Source organism: Ursus arctos, unplaced genomic scaffold, assembly GCF_023065955.2.
Source record: "Ursus arctos isolate Adak ecotype North America unplaced genomic scaffold, UrsArc2.0 scaffold_24, whole genome shotgun sequence".
Classification (NCBI taxonomy): Eukaryota; Metazoa; Chordata; class Mammalia; order Carnivora; family Ursidae; genus Ursus; species Ursus arctos.
This window is the reverse complement of record NW_026622919.1, coordinates 24,949,995-24,965,227: the sequence shown is the minus strand read 5'-3', so window position 1 is coordinate 24,965,227 and position 15,233 is coordinate 24,949,995. Positions and strand designations below refer to the sequence as shown.

General features: G+C 60.1%; 1 protein-coding gene across 28 annotated transcripts in view; it reads right to left on the bottom strand.

Moving 5' to 3' along the window:
- Positions 1 to 1,207: 1,207 nt before the first annotated feature.
- Positions 1,208 to 15,233, bottom strand: part of CACNA1G (calcium voltage-gated channel subunit alpha1 G) — a 61,228-nt gene continuing 47,202 nt past the window's right edge. For 14 of the 28 annotated variants that reach the window (XM_048224180.2, XM_048224193.2, XM_048224184.2 and 11 more), the window contains 10 exons: positions 11,661 to 11,812; positions 10,774 to 10,883; positions 9,994 to 10,127; positions 9,630 to 9,700; positions 9,415 to 9,493; positions 9,198 to 9,319; positions 8,656 to 9,009; positions 3,794 to 3,971; positions 3,339 to 3,508; positions 1,214 to 2,198 (listed from right to left, as the gene is read on the bottom strand). In XM_048224180.2, the coding sequence (XP_048080137.2) occupies positions 1,464 to 2,198; positions 3,339 to 3,508; positions 3,794 to 3,971; positions 8,656 to 9,009; positions 9,198 to 9,319; positions 9,415 to 9,493; positions 9,630 to 9,700; positions 9,994 to 10,127; positions 10,774 to 10,883; positions 11,661 to 11,812 (2,105 nt within the window). In that variant the 3' untranslated portion in view covers positions 1,214 to 1,463. Of the gene's footprint in view, positions 2,199 to 3,338; positions 3,509 to 3,793; positions 3,972 to 5,723; positions 5,859 to 7,799; positions 7,944 to 8,655; positions 9,010 to 9,197; positions 9,320 to 9,414; positions 9,494 to 9,629; positions 9,701 to 9,993; positions 10,128 to 10,773; positions 10,884 to 11,660; positions 11,813 to 15,233 lie in introns of all 28 variants that reach the window. The other 14 variants (XM_048224162.2, XM_048224158.2, XM_048224168.2 and 11 more) reach the window with 5 other exon arrangements.

The window sequence follows — 15,233 nt, the reverse complement described above, 5'->3', positions numbered from 1 at the left end:
CAGGGGACCGGCTTCGCAGTCCGCAGCCTGGCCGCCCCGGCCCCACCGACTCCCCCGGGAGGTCGCCTTTGAACTCGCGGCCCCCTCCGTCTCGGGAGGGAGCAGCCCGCTCTGTTTGTGCCGCTTAAGCCCACGGCCAGCTCGACGGAGCAGTGCCCACAGTGCCGGCCAGCGGGACCTCCAAGGCGGGAGGCCGAAGCCCCGCCGACCCAGCTCAGGGGGGCCTGAAGCCCGGGGAAGGCAAACCCAGACGCGCTGGCCCCTCCCCCGCCAACCCGCAGATCCCGTGGGCAGCAGCTGAGCCCCCCCCCCCCCCCCCCCCCGTCTCCGTCGGCCCCATTAGCCAAAACAGCTTCATTATGCCAATTTCCAGCTTTCAATGTGCGGCTGATAGCTGTCAGCAGAAATAAGAGTTAATCTGGAATGACATGCACAGAGCTGCCTGGCGTGGAGGAAGCGAGAACGCTGCGGAAGACGCAGACCCTGCTTGCCTAGCCTTCCAGCCAGCGGAGGGCCTTCCCTCCGCCCTTGCCCGCCGGGAGGTGAGGCTGCGAGGTTGCAGCCCTCCCGGGGAGAGGGTTAGGTTCTCTCTGCCCCAGACAGACCGACAGACAGACACGCACACACGCACGCACACGGAGACAGCTCCCACCCCCTCCCTGCCCGCGGCCCGCTCCGCAGCTCCAGGGCCGGTCTTTCCCCAGTGGCCCCTGAAATGCCTAACTGTCCCTTTCGCTTTTACTCTGGACCGGGATTAATTTTTTTATTTTGGAAAATTACTTTATTATAGATATAGATATGTATGTATGTATATATATAAAAAGGTTCCATTTCATTTGTAAAATCTTTTCTCTTTGTCTCTTTTTTTTTCCTACAGAAAAGGATGGCGAGGTTAAAGGAGAAAATAAGTTACATTACAGTTTCCAAAGTGGTTCTCGCTTTCCGCTGAAGATGGGCCACCGGCAAGGGTTGTAATGCACTCTCGGTCCCAGCTTGTGCTTTGCAAGAAGAGGGAATATAACTAGACTGGTTATTTTAGGTTAAAATAGCCAAGAGACAGACGCCTTCGCCTCAAAAATATTCTGAGACACATACAAGTAGAAGGAAACAAGTCTCTTCAGTCACAAAATGTCGTACATCCCGCATATACTAGATTGAATTAATTTAATAAAATAGAATATACATAGAGATTCTGCACAAACGTATTGCTTTCTCCCAGTAGCTCCTGGTGTTGGGAACCTCGGCTGCACTGGGCCTCTCTCTTTCTGCCTGGACCCAGGGTGGCCAGGGCTGCTGCTCCGAACGCTCTGGAAGTTCTGCTCGTCGGTTCCCAGCGCCACTGAGGCGGGGAGGAGCGCCTCCTTGGAGTCCATACGGAACGTTGTTCAGGAACATAGCCCGGGAGGAGGAGCTAGGATTTGGCACCCAGTGGAGAAAGGTGAGTGGGGGGAGTGGGGCAGGATTCAGGGGTCCAGGTCTGCTGGGTCAGAGGCTAACCCAGAGAGACTCAGCACGTCTTTCTTTGGGGGGGGCGAGGCAGCCATGCTGTCAAGGGGGCCAGAGGCCGAGGGATCCTTGGAGTCGCTGGACGGAGCCCTCCGCCGGAGGCAGACGCCAGGGCTGGGTGGGGGCCGAGGGCCCTGACTCTCTGGGGGGTCTATGGAGATACTAGGTGGGCTGAGTTTTTTCTTGGGCCGGCTTCCAGGCCCCCCCAGAGGCTGGCCCCCAAGGCTAGAGGGGTCAGGGCCCAGCCTGGGTTGGGAGCCGCTGTCCAGGCAGCTGACCGCGATGGAGTGTCTCCTCTGCTCATCGAGCCAGGACGCAGGCCGGCGCCGGCAGCTCTGCGCCTCCACGCTGTGACACTTCTTCAGGTCCCGCGGGGACGGGGGCTCCTCCTGGCTGCCCACGGTCAGGAGGTCTCCTGAAATCCAGCTCAGCTCCGTGTCTAGCTCTAAGCTGCTTCTGGTCTCTGGTGGGCCTTTGCTCCAGGTGGGTTCTGAGCCTGGGCAGGGGGCCGGCGGGGGCATGTGCTTCGAGATCTTGCTCTGGCGGCGGGGCTGCTGCTGCATCTGGGTGCCCAAGTGGCCCCAGAAGGAGGAGGTCCGGACCAGAGGCGGGGAGGGCCCACTCATCTCGGACAACAGGTCTTCCTGGCTGCCCAGGCCCTGCATGTCCAGAGAATCAGTCCTTATTGCTGCCTGTGGGAGGTGGGAGGAGAGATCAGCCCAGGGGCTTCCACTCCCCTAGGGACTGGCCTCTGCCCATGTCCCCCGCCCTCCCATCCCAGATAACCCCCTCCTTCCCCTGCAGGCCCACCCCAAGCAAGAGTGACAGTAGTTGGTCTTATTGGGAGACAGGGACCATGTGCAGCCTGATGTCCCCTGTCCTTCCCCCACGCCTGCAGGAATGGCTCTCGGAAGCTCCCAGCCCCCGGGGACACAGGAAAGCACTGGGACAGCTTTGCTCCCAGCCCTTTGCATATACGATATTTCTTTGGCCTTGAATACCCTTCTGGAATGACAAGCACTCCTCAGCTTTACAGGCTCAGGTTCTCTGTGACACGGTGCCTGACAATCTCCATCCTCAAGTTAAAACTAACCCCGTCCTCCTCTTCGGTCCCTGCACCACACACACGTGCCTCCCGGCTGCTAAGCCCTATCGCCACAATGGTTCGACCACATTTATGTCTGCGGTTAGCCTGTGAGCTCCGGAGGGCAGGGGCTGAGTCCCCCGTGCCCGGCACGCAGAAGCTGCTCTGTGAGTCTTTGTAAAATGGACGAGGATGCCACCTGCGTCCTCAAGTGTGTGGCGTTGAGTCGATTCTCACGTGGCCACGATCACACATGAAGGCACACAGGGCACGGGCTGTGGCCTTGTCACAGTGGGGACAAACAAGCCTTCCGTGACTGCCTGAGCCTCAGCTGTGTACCCGTGGAACGTGGGCCCCGGGCTTGGCCGAAGGCGGAAGTCCCTAAAATGTGCCTTGTGTCCCTTAGCTAAGTCTCGAGGTACAGAGGCTAACTGGGTCCGGGTAAGGGAGTCTGGAGATGTGGTTCTCCTGCCAAGTTGACCCATGTCCCTGAGCGACCGTGGCCTGGTCTCCAGGCCTCCTCAGTGAAAGAAGGGAGGGGGATACAAACACCACAAGGGCCCAGACCACCTCTGCTTTGCCCGGTATCGTGTCCCCGGTACCTAGACCTGCCTCTGGCACGTGGTCCGCGCACAGCACACGTCTGCTGGAAGAATGGACGTGGCAACCCTGGTCGTCACCAACAGCCTAGGGTTCCCAGCAGAGGGACCGGCGCCAGGCCCCAGCCCACCTCTCCACGCCTGCTCACCTGGCGCCTGAGCGGCCTCTGAGCCAAGGGGGAGCGGCCTGGTGGGGGCAGCTTGGGGATGGTGCCCCAGGCGGGAGGGCCGTGGGGCTGGAGCAGGTGGGGTGTGTCTTTGGGAAGCTGCAGGGTGTAGCTGGTGTCTGCTGGCTGGGAGTGGATGGAGAAGACAGAGCCTGTGGGCAGAGGAGGGAGGAGAGAGAAGAACTGGAAGGTCAGTGGTCTGGCTCTCACCTAAGTCCCTCCCCTCCACTCTCCTTCCTCCTCTGGGGCCTCTACCCTCCCCACAGACCACTCATCCTGGATTGAAAGCCACTTTCCGCAGGCTGGGGGTCCCTTGGAGGTTGGAGATTCCTCTCTTGCTGCCTCAGTGCCCCCTCCGCCCCCCACGTCAGGACTGGGCTGAGGCAAGGATGGGGTCTCCCTGTGTGAGCCGAGCCGGCCTGCCTGAGCCCTGCTACCTGACTGAGCTTTGGGGAGCCCCCAGCTTCTGGAACCTAGAGAGCCCTCGGCGGTGCTTCCATCCCGGCACATGAGGCTGTCGTTGGGCAGGGAGTGCGTCCGGCTGACCCCAGACTTCCGCACAGTCAGCAGGTCTGGTCCAGATGCGAGGGGCATCTCCCCGGGGTGGGGCTCCATCTGCAAAAGGAACAGGGGAGGGAGGTGGGGAAAAGAGGGGGCATCCGGATTGGCTACCTGAGGCAGAGCTGGACAACAGAAACCAGAAGCCCTCCCCCCCAGGCTCTGGCCCCATCCCCTCCCCCCACAGGGCAGTAATGGGATGAGTTAGTCGGAGGGGGAAAAGGGGGCAGACACATGGATGAACCCTCCAGCACAGCAAGGAAGCAGGTGGGAGGAGTCCCTGCCCCAGAAAGCTATCCAATACTGCATCGCCCCCCCCGCCCAGCCTCCTGGTGGGGTTGGTGGAGGAGTGAGAAGGTGTCCAAAAAAGGGAGAGCAGCCCCCAGGCCCAGCCCAGCAGGTGGTTCAAGAGGTGGTTGGGGGGGGGCATTAAGAGACTCTGAGCAGCACAGCGGAAGACAGAGGCCAAAAGCTAAAAGCACCCCCATATCCCTACGCTGGGGCTTTGGGGGGTGGGGGGAGGAATGGGGAGGATGCACCCAGTGAACAGGGCCTGCCTACACAGCAGAGGCTGCCTCACTCCCAGTACTTGAAGACAGCCCCGAGACCCAGCACTGAGCAGGAGCTGGGTTAATGTGGGTTCGATGACAGGTGACCGCTAGGGGAATGTCAGCTGGCTCACCTGCCTGCCTCCCCCACCTTTTGATTACTCAATGACTCTGGCAGGTGGCAAATGGGAGGTGGGGGCAAGGTTTGAATACCCTGAATTCCACGGACTCAGGGCCTCCCTTACTGGACAGACTGAGGGTGGGAGTGAGTTTTTTGAATTTATTTCAAAGAAAAGCAGTAATCAGCTTTTGACCCCAGATGGAAGGAGCCAAGGTTTGCTCCCAAAAGATTTCTCCATCACCCCGTGGCCACCTTCCTCCTTGGGGGTCCCCTATACCCTCCATTCCTAGTTCTCAGAGAGGCTGGAGGGTCCATGTCCCCACACAGGCCCAGCCAGTTAAGCGGCCCCATCAGGGGCTGTTGGAAGAGTCTGGAGCCTTTGCTTGCCCTCTCAGCCCACGCTCCACTTCTGTCAGGCACTCCAAGACCCCTAGGGACCCCCAGCCTGTGGTCAAGGCCCTACCCCAGCTGAGCCCTGCTGTGAGGAAGGAGCTCCTGTCTCTTAAGTCAGTAGAGGAGGGGCGAGGCAGGGCAGAGGGGGCTGCTCGCAGTCTGAAGGGGAAGGGGAGCTGGCCAAGGGTGGAGAAGCTGTCCCAAACACAAAGCACCCCTCCCCCCCAGGACATGGGGACACACAGGGACAGCAACCGGGAGACAGGGACAGCCCCCCAGGCGGAAGGGCAGAGTGGTACCAACAGAGATGTAGCTTTCACCCACTGCGTGGAGGGGGGAATGGCTCATGTGGCAAGGACGTGGGAAGGAGGGGTGCGGGGAGGGGAAGGGCTGGCTTGCACAGGCTCCAAATACAGAGACTGACTCCGCATCCAGGCAGGCCCCTTGGTCAGCTGCCAGATGCCACCTCTGTTTTGGGCTGTGTTACTCCTGGATGTCTGGATTAACTCGTTCACAACTGTGCCCCTGGGCCCTTGAGGCCCCAATTTAATCTTGTCTAATTTCTTTGTCCACAGTGGGGAACTGGAAAGACCTAGCGAAGCCTGGGGCACCAAGTGCCTGCTGGTGGATGCCCCCGGGTGGGGCCTGGTGGCAGAGAGAGAGAGAGGAGGGGAGGGATCTGGAGCCCTGCAGCCAGCCCAGCCCCTGGGGAGGCTGGGGGAGCAGTAAGGGGCTATGTGTAAGTACATTGCTCTCCAGGGCACTAAGTAAGAGTGTGTGAGTGTCATCAGGCAAAGAGTCATCCGTCAGAGCTAGAGAGCAGGACGGTTCAGACACAATCTCTGACGTCAGAGACAGAGCCTCCATCTCAGCTAGAGGGATCTAGACAGGGAGAGAGATTATCAGGCATAAGAAACCAGGACAGCGCACACGCTCGCGCGTGCACGCACACATGCACACGCACACACACGCGTGCGCACACACAGAGCCCCCCTCCCCCCCTTTCCACGAAGCACAGAGGGGTGGGGGGAAGGCCTCTCTTTTCTCTCCCCACCCCTCTCCCAAGTCAACTGACAGCACCTCCCCCACCCCCGTTCAAGCCCCTCCTCTGATCAGAGAGGCTGCGGCACCAAAGAGCCAGAGCGGAACCCACAAAGCAGGAGAAGCAGAAACTTATTCTAAAGATACCCCCTGAACGGCCCCCTCCCACACTACCACCAGCCAGGGAGGAAGCAGGGAGCAGGGAGGGCTTTCAGACTCTCAGAAAGATGAGACCAGGAAAAAAAAAATGAAGAAAGGCCAGCAAAGCGCCTCTCTGCTCTCAGCACAGACAGAGCAGCGTGGGGGGCGCTGGGGACAAAGCCGCCAATCTGATGACTGTTTTCTGCCTATTCTCTCTGCTTCCAAAAGCCTGGCAGGACTTGGCCTGCCCCCAGATTCTGGCTTCTCCCCTCCTGGGCCCTCCTCCGCCTGCCGGCAGCTTGCCCGCCCTCTTCAGCTTGGGTTCTGGGAGATGCTCTCCTCCTGCCGCCAGTCTGAATTGAGCACGCTGGGGTGGGCCGCCGCCGTGCAAACTGGCTGGCTCACCGGGGAACTGGGGGGCGATTTCAGTGCCTACAGCACCCCGGGGGGAGGGGAGGGCCATCCCTCTCATCTGCCTGATCACCCCATCATGTCCTCTTCTCTCCCTGTACCCCCCCACCCCCACCCCGTGAGCCTCCTTCAGGATGGGAGGTCTTGGGAAAGGATGTGCTCTCTCACTGATCATTCTAGGTCACTGCCAGGTTGAAGTCCCTGTAGCCTATCTGAGACTGAATCCCAAGAGGGGACTGAAGAGGTCAGGAACCCTAGAGGCAGTGTCCCTTCCTATGTGAGGCTCACTGTCTCTTTGGATCAAGCTACAGGTGTCCCAGGTACTGGGAAGCTGCCTTCCTTCCCCTCCACCTGGCAGAGACTGTGGAACACTAGGCTTTTCTATCTCCCACTAACAACCTGTTTCCTTGCCTCCACTCCAGGCCTACTGGGGGCTTCCCTGCAGCGCCTGACCTAGGAGAGATGGCAGGGCGCTCTGCCAAACAGAGGGGGTCAAGGGCAGCCAGACAGGTCACAAGGGGAGAAGAGGTGGGCAGGAGAACCCCAGAAAGCCAAGGAGCTGCGTTTCGATGGGTCTGGTGGAGAAAAACATGCAGAGCTGTGGAAAGGGACTGGGCTTACGAGGGACACCCAGTCTTATTTCACAGCGAGGTCCCCAGAACCCACTCTCAGCTGGAACCTTCCATTCGCTCTCAGGGCCAGGTCAGAAAGCACTGGCTACTGAGAGCACTCATCATGTCTGGTGGCTCCATGGCTAAAAAAGCCACCAAACAGAGGCTTTGGGGATGGGTGCTGGACAGAGGAAAGAGGCAGACTGTGGCCCAAGACATATCCCTCCACAGGCTCCCTGACCACCTGCACTATCCCCAAAAGACCTTCTCCCCTGGATTTGGCACCTCACTTCCTCCACTCACTAGGGTCCCACTGCCAACTTGTCTTCTGACCCCTCCTCTTCTTGTCCAGGTTCTTTCCGACAATGCCTTCTGTAAACCTCTCCTCCATTCATCCTTCTCCCCGGAAGTGCAATCTCAGTGTCCCTACCTTCCAAGTATGTGTTCCAAGGGTTGATCTCAGCTCATAAGAACCCCTGGCTGCCTCCTGCCAAGCCCAAAGCTCAACTGAGGCCCTGAGGCTGTTCTTTCTCTGGCCACCCAGTGGGCAGGAAACACGCCTCCCCCGAAGCACGGCACAGCATGGCACAGCCCGGCACAGCACGGGGGACACAGTAACCTTTGGTTCGGAGCCGCCCAGGCTGCGAGCGGGAGGGAAGGCAGAGGGCTGGCCCCCAGGGCCTGCCAGCTCGTCCATCAGCTTCAGCTCCCCTTCCAGAGAGCCCTGGATCAGCAGGGATATGGTGTCAAACAGCTGTCTGTCCTGGGGAGGACCAGCCCAGGAGGGGAGCCGGAGAGTCAGGGGAGTGGGGTTCAGAGGGCAACGAGGGGAAGTGTCGTGGTGGCGGGGGATTGACAAAGACACACAGAGGGAGAAAGAGGAGGAGGAGGAGGTCATACACACACACACACACACACACATAGGCACACACACACACACACACACACCCCAGCAACAAAGAGACAGGAGAAGGAGGCGGGGAAAGGACAGAGGAGAGAAAGGTGTGGGAGGGGGGAGAATGGGAGCCGGAGATGAGAAGAGCTCACAGGGAGAGAGGGAGAGGGAAAGCCAAGGTAGAGAAAGGATTGAGAGATGGAGTCAGGCAGGTTGAAGGGTGGGAAGGAAAGGGGTTTGGTAATCGGGCAAGGGTAAGAAAGAAACAGGAGGGAAACAGAAAACTTAGCCTTGGACCTAAGAGCCAAGAAGGGGAGGCCAACTGGGCTGGAGGCTCAGGGCATGGATGAGGCAGCACACGTGCCCGTGGCTTGCTGGGGTGGCCCTGTGCTTCGAGGACAGGCAGCCATCTCTGGGGACGGGCAGGAGATGGCTCATGCCTCAGCATCTTGGCCAGAGGGGCAGAAGGACCCAGGCGGGGCCCCGGGGTCTGCCACGCTGCCCGCTCCCTGTACACCGCCCACCTAGCCACTGGCCACCAGTCCCACGCCCCTCTCGGCAGGGGTGGCTCTCTGCTCACCGTGGGGTGCTCCAGGGAGAAGTGCGAGGCCGCTCCGGCGTGGGCCGCAGCGTGCGGGGCCCCAGGCTTGGGGCTGTCGGGGCCGTCGGGGCCCTCGACCCCAGGCCAGAGGAAGGGACTGCCCAGTGGTGAGTGGGGCTGCGGGCTAAGCGTCTTCATCTCCAGCTCCAGCTCGGCCTCCAGCTCGGCCTCCTCCTTGGCCTCCTTGTTGCTTTCCTCCAGGTGCTTCATGAGCACGGCGATCACCACATTGACCAGCACAAACTGGGCCGTCAGCACGAAGGACACGAAGTAGATGGGGGAGATGACCGTATTGTAGCAGGTGGACTCCTGGTCGCAGTCCCGGAGGGTGTCCTGCGGGCAGCAAAAGCATTACACACTGTCCCAGGGAGAGGGAGTTCTAGAGAGTTCCTGCATGGGGGAATCACACACTTTTATTCATGGCCACTCATCTTGCCGAGGAATCTGGGCTCAAGGAGGGGAACTGCCTCCCCGGGGCCAGGGCCAGCCCCGGGAGGGTCCCTGCGGCTGTGGGCGCTCACCTTCATGATGCCATTCCAGTTGTCACCTGTGGAGACTCGGAAGAGGGTCAGGAAGGCCATGCCAAAGTTCCGAAAGGTGGCATGCCGGCCCAGGCCCTCGCAGGGGTGCGTCTCGTCACACTCTAGAGGAGGAGGGCAGGAGAGAGGGGCTGGGAGTTAGCGCGGGAGCCGCTGGGCCTCCAGCCCTGGCTCCTCTGCCCTCCCCACCCGGACTCACCCAGGTCTCCAAAGAGCTCCACACCCAGAGCTGCAAAGATGAAAAACAACAACATGAAGAGAAGTCCCAGGTTCCCTACCTGGAAGAGAGGAAAAGAAATGGGAAAGGTGCCACTGGGTCTCCCAGTCAGCTTCCGTGAGCTCCCTACTGCCTGTCCCTTCGGGAAGTACTCCCTCCTCCCCAAGAGGATCCCTCCCCCCTTCCCCCCCAGCTACCTGGGGCAGGGCCTGCATGACTGTGTCGAGCAGCGCACGCATGCCCACGGCCATCTTCAACAGCTTCAGCACTGCAGGACAGGACAGGGCGGTGAGCCGGCCCGCCGGCTCCCGGGTCGCACAGGGGGTGGAGCCAGCGCGGGGCGGGGCTGCCAGGGCTCCACCCCTGCCCTCGGCCCAGCCCCCAGCCCTCCCCTTCGGCAGAGGCTGGGGCCGGGAGAGAGACCCGTGGGAACACACACACACACACACACACACACACACACACACACACACACGCCAGCCACAGAGCCGCCCCCCGCCATTTCCCCCTGGGTCAGTCACCGTGGGCAGGTGGGTGGTGGGCGCGCAGTCGGGCACTGACCTCGGGCAATGCGTAGCACCCTCATGATGCGGATGATGGTGGGGTTGATGGGCAGCGAGGCATTGACCTCGATCTCCTCCAGCGTGATGCCCATGATGGACAGCAGCACGATGGCCAGGTCCAGCTGGTTCCACCTGGAAAGCCCAGGACACAGCTCCCTGAGGGGGGGGGGCACCGTGGAGGAGGGGGCAGTGGTGGCAACACAAGCGACTAAGGAAAGGAGGGTGGAGGTCAGCCAGTGCCCCCTCTCCATCCTGTGGAAAAGGCATGGCTTGACTCCGGTCACCAAGGCACAGGTAGGACTAAGACTTTAGCTCAAGGACCTCTGCTTTTCATTTGTATTCATTCCTTCGGTTTTTTTTGTTTTTTGTTTTTAATTTGGCACTTATATGCTGTTTACCAGGTGCCAAGCACTGTTTTAAGGGCTTCACAAATAGGAACTCAGAATCTTCGCAGTACGATTTCTCCTTTTTTAGGTAAGGAAACCAACACACAGAGAAGTTAAGGAACTTACCCAAGGTCACCAGCTTCTAAGTGGTGGAGCCAGGATCCGAATCTGGTCCAGGCAGTCTGGCTCCAGGCTCTGTGCTCTTAAGCCCAGTCGATTTCCAGCTGCCTGTGTCCCCCAGGCCCTGGATGCCCCCCACTCCCCCTTGCCATCAGCCCTCAGTGGGTCCTAGAGCGGAGGCTGAACCTCAGGAGTCCAGAAAGCTTTTCAGGTATTTCCCTGGGAGACGTGTCCTTTCCCCCACTCCCCCACACCCCACCACTCTCTGTTACCTGTCCTGGAAGAACCGACGGAAGCCAAAGGCCACGAGCTTAAAAACTGACTCCAAGACAAAGATGACAGTGAAGATATAGTTGCAGATCTTCAAGGCCTCGTCCAGGATCTGGCAGGGATTGGCGGGGGGGCGGGGGGGATCTATGCAGGGTCTCCTAAGGCCCAGGGGGGATGCCTGCCCCTCCCCCTCCAGCACACTCCCGGATCTGGGAGACAAGTGAGTCTAAGGGGACCTTTCTTTTCTGTCCCTGCCATGATGGTCAGCCATTGGCCACCACACCAGGATAGACGAGGGTCCTTATGCATGATCCAAACTTTGTGCTAAAAGATCTCTATCCTTGAGGGATGGGGAGGAGACCACATGAGAATGTGCCGGAAGGCACGGAAGACTAGAGCCTGGAAAGGGCCTTGTGCATAACTAATTCAACATCGCCATTTTATAGCTGGGGAGCCTGAGGGCTGGAGGACAGCAGACAGTGGCTGATCTGAGGAGTGGCAAGACCATTGGTGAGTTTGGAGCTGGACATTCACTAGAATCGAAACCCTGAAAGGGCAGACACTGGTCTTCACTGGCCCGCCTTCATTACCCTCAAAGGGTAAACAAGCCCATGGCAGGCACTCAATAAATATTTGTCGGGTGAAGAACTCAGGTCCTCCACTTCCTAGCTGTATGACCTTGATCTAGTCACGGAACCTCTCTGAGGCTCAGCGTCCTCATCCGTAAAGCCAAGAAGAGACCCACTTCCAAGAGTCACTGCAAGGTGTAGGCAAGGAACTCCCACAGGGTGCCTAGGACATGCCCGAGGAACCCCGGCACAGGGGTCAGCCTCACCCCACAGTCCCCCGGCTGGACGCAGGGCCCGGAGGGCCAGTCACTCGCTCCTACCTGGGGCTGCTGGTAGTGCTCCATGGCCATGGTGACCACATTCAGCCCAATGACTCCCGTGATGAAGAGGTCCAGATAATGGCTGGTACACAAGTGGTGGACGAGGAGCCGGAAGCGAGAGTAGTCGGAGTAGTAGGGTTTGCACTGGGCCTCTGGGGGGGGGCAGGGGGGAGAGCAGAGCAGCCATCGGGCTCCTGCCCACGGCGCCCCCGCCACCCGAGTCCCTCACAGCCGCCAGCCTCTAACGCCAGAGCCGCCGCATTCCAGTGTCCTCCGCATCCTTGCCCTCCACACACTGACTTTCTCGGGGGGCCAGGGGGGGGCTCCCTCAGCGTCTGCCCTCCAAGCGTCTGTTCTACAGGCTACGGTTGGGTGCAGAAGGGGTCAGGACATGCAGAGGCCCCCGCCCACATTAGACACCAGGTGAGCCCCGTCCCCGAGGCAGCCTCCAAAATCCACCATCCCCTCACAATGCCCTTGACTCGGTGTCCCGCAGTGAGGCCAGGATCAATACGGTGGAAAACAGCCAGTTTCATCAGGCTCAGAGGAAGCGCCATCAAGAGAGGCAAAGGCCCTTGCTCCTTCACCATGCTCAGCCCCTCAGGGGGGAGCAGAGCAAATTACCCAGAGCTGGGATTTGGGGATAACACTGGAGATTGGAAATTGCACATCTTCTTGGCTGGCCACACTGACCCACCCTGAGGGCCTCCGGAGGGCCCTCATGCGGGGGGCAGCGGGGTGCAGAGGGGAGGCCACAGGGCTCTTCGCTTCCCAGATTCATCTGGGGGGGGGGGCTCCACCTGCAGGACTCACCCAGTTTCTAATGAGGCCATGCCCCGCCTGCTCCTGGGTGTCAGGGCGGCGTCAGACTACAGGCCGGGCTGGAAGCACTGTCTGAGATCTGTCAGAGGCATATTTCTCTTGTAATTAGTGAACCACTTAGTTATAAAATCATGATGCCAGAAGGTTGGCCCGCTAAGCAGGCAGAATGAATCTGGGGGCAGGAGATTGCAGGGGTCCCCTCCTCCAGGTACTGAGGAAAGGCCAGGCCAAGTTGGGGATGGATGTCAACGGAGGGCGTTGACAGATGGGTCTCCCAGGCAGCCACAAAGAAAGAAAAGGCTCCCCACGGGGAGGCTCGGGGGCAGCCGCAGGTCCCAGACAGCCCTTCCCCCTCGGAAAGTCTAGGGCGGAAGCCAGCCAGCAAGGGCTGCCGCCTCTGAGGCCCGCGCCAGGGGTGCCGGCTCGGGGGCAGCAGGAAGCTTTGGGTCCAGGCCAGCTCAGATATAAGTGTCCTTCCCCATGCAGAGGACTATTAACAGAGAGGTAAACTGAGGCAGGGAGTGGCCTGGGGTGGGCCCCCACCAAAGGCCGAAGGAAGAAGAGTGCCCAAAAGCTACACGTTCAGCCTCACCGGGTGCCACTCTCCAGCATCGGCCTAGAGGTGTGGATGACCAAGAGGCAGAAAGTCCCGAATGTTCTGGTGCACCATAGGGTGCGTTAGGCCATCATTTTGTTTTCAGAGATGGGCCAGCCAACTCTGGCTTTGTTAGCTCCGATGGCCCTCTGATCCCCAGGACGGGGGCAGGTAGAGAGGCTCGGGACGGGGGACAGCACAAGGCCACGGGTCATCCACACGGCGATTTTGGAGGGCGGACCAGACGAGCCGGGCCTCTTCCTTCCTTCCTTCAGTACCCACAAGAACCAGAGGGCGCTAGTCGCCCCACGGTGCCTCAGCAGCTGGAACGCTGTCTCTGCATTAATCTCCGTAAGTGCCAGAGCACCCGATCCCATTATGCTAAAATATGAATGGAGAATTAACTAAAATGTTTGAATACAATTAGGTTAGAAAAAGTGGCTCCTTATTAGCCCCCTTATTAGCTGAGACAATGCAGAGGAGAGGTGGGGAGAGGCCCCCCTCTCCCCTGTCCCCCTAGTCTGAATGCATAGGCAGCCCCAGGCCAAACGGAGCTGCGGCTTCCCCCTCTGCCTTCTGGCCTTGCTCTAGCTGTCGAGGGGAGGCAGGCTGGGATCAGCCTGGGACCCTCCTCCACGCAGCCCAGAGGAAAGGGGGCCACAGGGCAGAAGGCAGGGCATCTGCTCAGAGTGACAGGTGCCAGGCCCTTGAGGTCTGCTCCTCCAGCCCCAGCCCCCACCCCAGACCAGCAGGTGCCGAGGCTGCCAGAAATCCCCCTTCAGAGCACAGGTCCAAAGAGTCCCAGGGCTGGTCTGATCAGCATGCCCTTTGGCCAACCCCTTTGTCTTACACAGGGAGAGAACAAGGCCCCGCACAAGTGAGTTGTCCACACATTGTGAGGCCGTGACGGAGCCAGGACCCAAACTCCCAGCCCAGATCTCTCGCCCGCTGCCTGGTGGGTTTAGACACAAGGCCTTGGGGCCTTGCCCCAGAGGGGCCCTTTGGAGAATTTGCCCAGAGGCTCTCGATGTGAAGTTTTGGAGGATGCCACCCCCCTGTGGCTCCCCAGGCCTGGGTTCTCCAGGCAAGCACCTGAGCTCAGAGAAGTAGAGACCTCCCGGAGTAGCCTTGAACAGGTCTGCCGCTCCGAGGGCTCCGGCCATAGCCCGTCTCCCTGCCCCCCACCTGTAGGAGCTACCTTAGGCAAAGAAAATGGCGGAGCTGGACAGGAGGGGGAAGGGCACCCCCAGGACTGCCCAGCCCCCAGCCAGGGGTAGGAGCCAGGAGAGGAGCCAGGGGGGCAGCAGGGCTGTGAGTGAGGGTAGCAGGCACAGGGAGTTAGTAGAGCCCGAGGCCCAGCCAGGGCAGAGGGTGTGCAAGGAAGAGTGACAGGGAGTAGGCGGAAGGCAGGGGTCACTCCCAGGGACACAGGCCCCCGTGGCAGAGGCCACACTTTCAGCTGCCGCGGCCAGGCCTGATCACGGGGGTCCCGGTGGAAGGAGAGAGGGCGAGTGGATGTAGGTGCCACAGGTGACCAACAGGAGCGCACCTGAGCAGCCAGTGACCCCAGTCCCTCCCTTCGCCTGGAAGCTGAGCTGGACCCAGGTGTCCTGTCAGGCCCATTCCCCTGATAATCAATGAGTCTCTTTCCTCCTGCCTTTCCCCGGGGTCTGGCTGGCCAGAGTGGGAGTAGCACTGGCCAGGGGGTGTGGTACACAGTGGTGGTGGGGGTTCATTCTGCCCCCAACTAGGGGGTGCGACTTCATACCCAGCACACAGTTGGGTAGACCACGCACCATCGTCGCCGTCCCTTGGCAATGGACTGGAAGCGCAGGTGCTCAGGCCCTCCCCCAGAGCACTCCGTGAGAATTTCTAGGGCGCGGCTCAGGAATCTGTGTTTTACTATGTTCTCCAGGTGATTCTTATGTGCACAGCAGTTTGAAAAGCTCTACTAGAGACCACACAGAACACCGGGTTTGGGGAAGAGGGGCATGGGGTGGCCTGAGCCCCTGTGAGGGGCCTCTGAGTGTTCATCACCAGCCGGAAAGGTAAGACACACTATGGTCATCAGGGCACGTGCCTGAAGGCGCCAACGGGAGCGTGGTGGGATGGGCCCAGAATGGGGGTGCAGATGGGGGGCATTGAGTGGGTGTCTT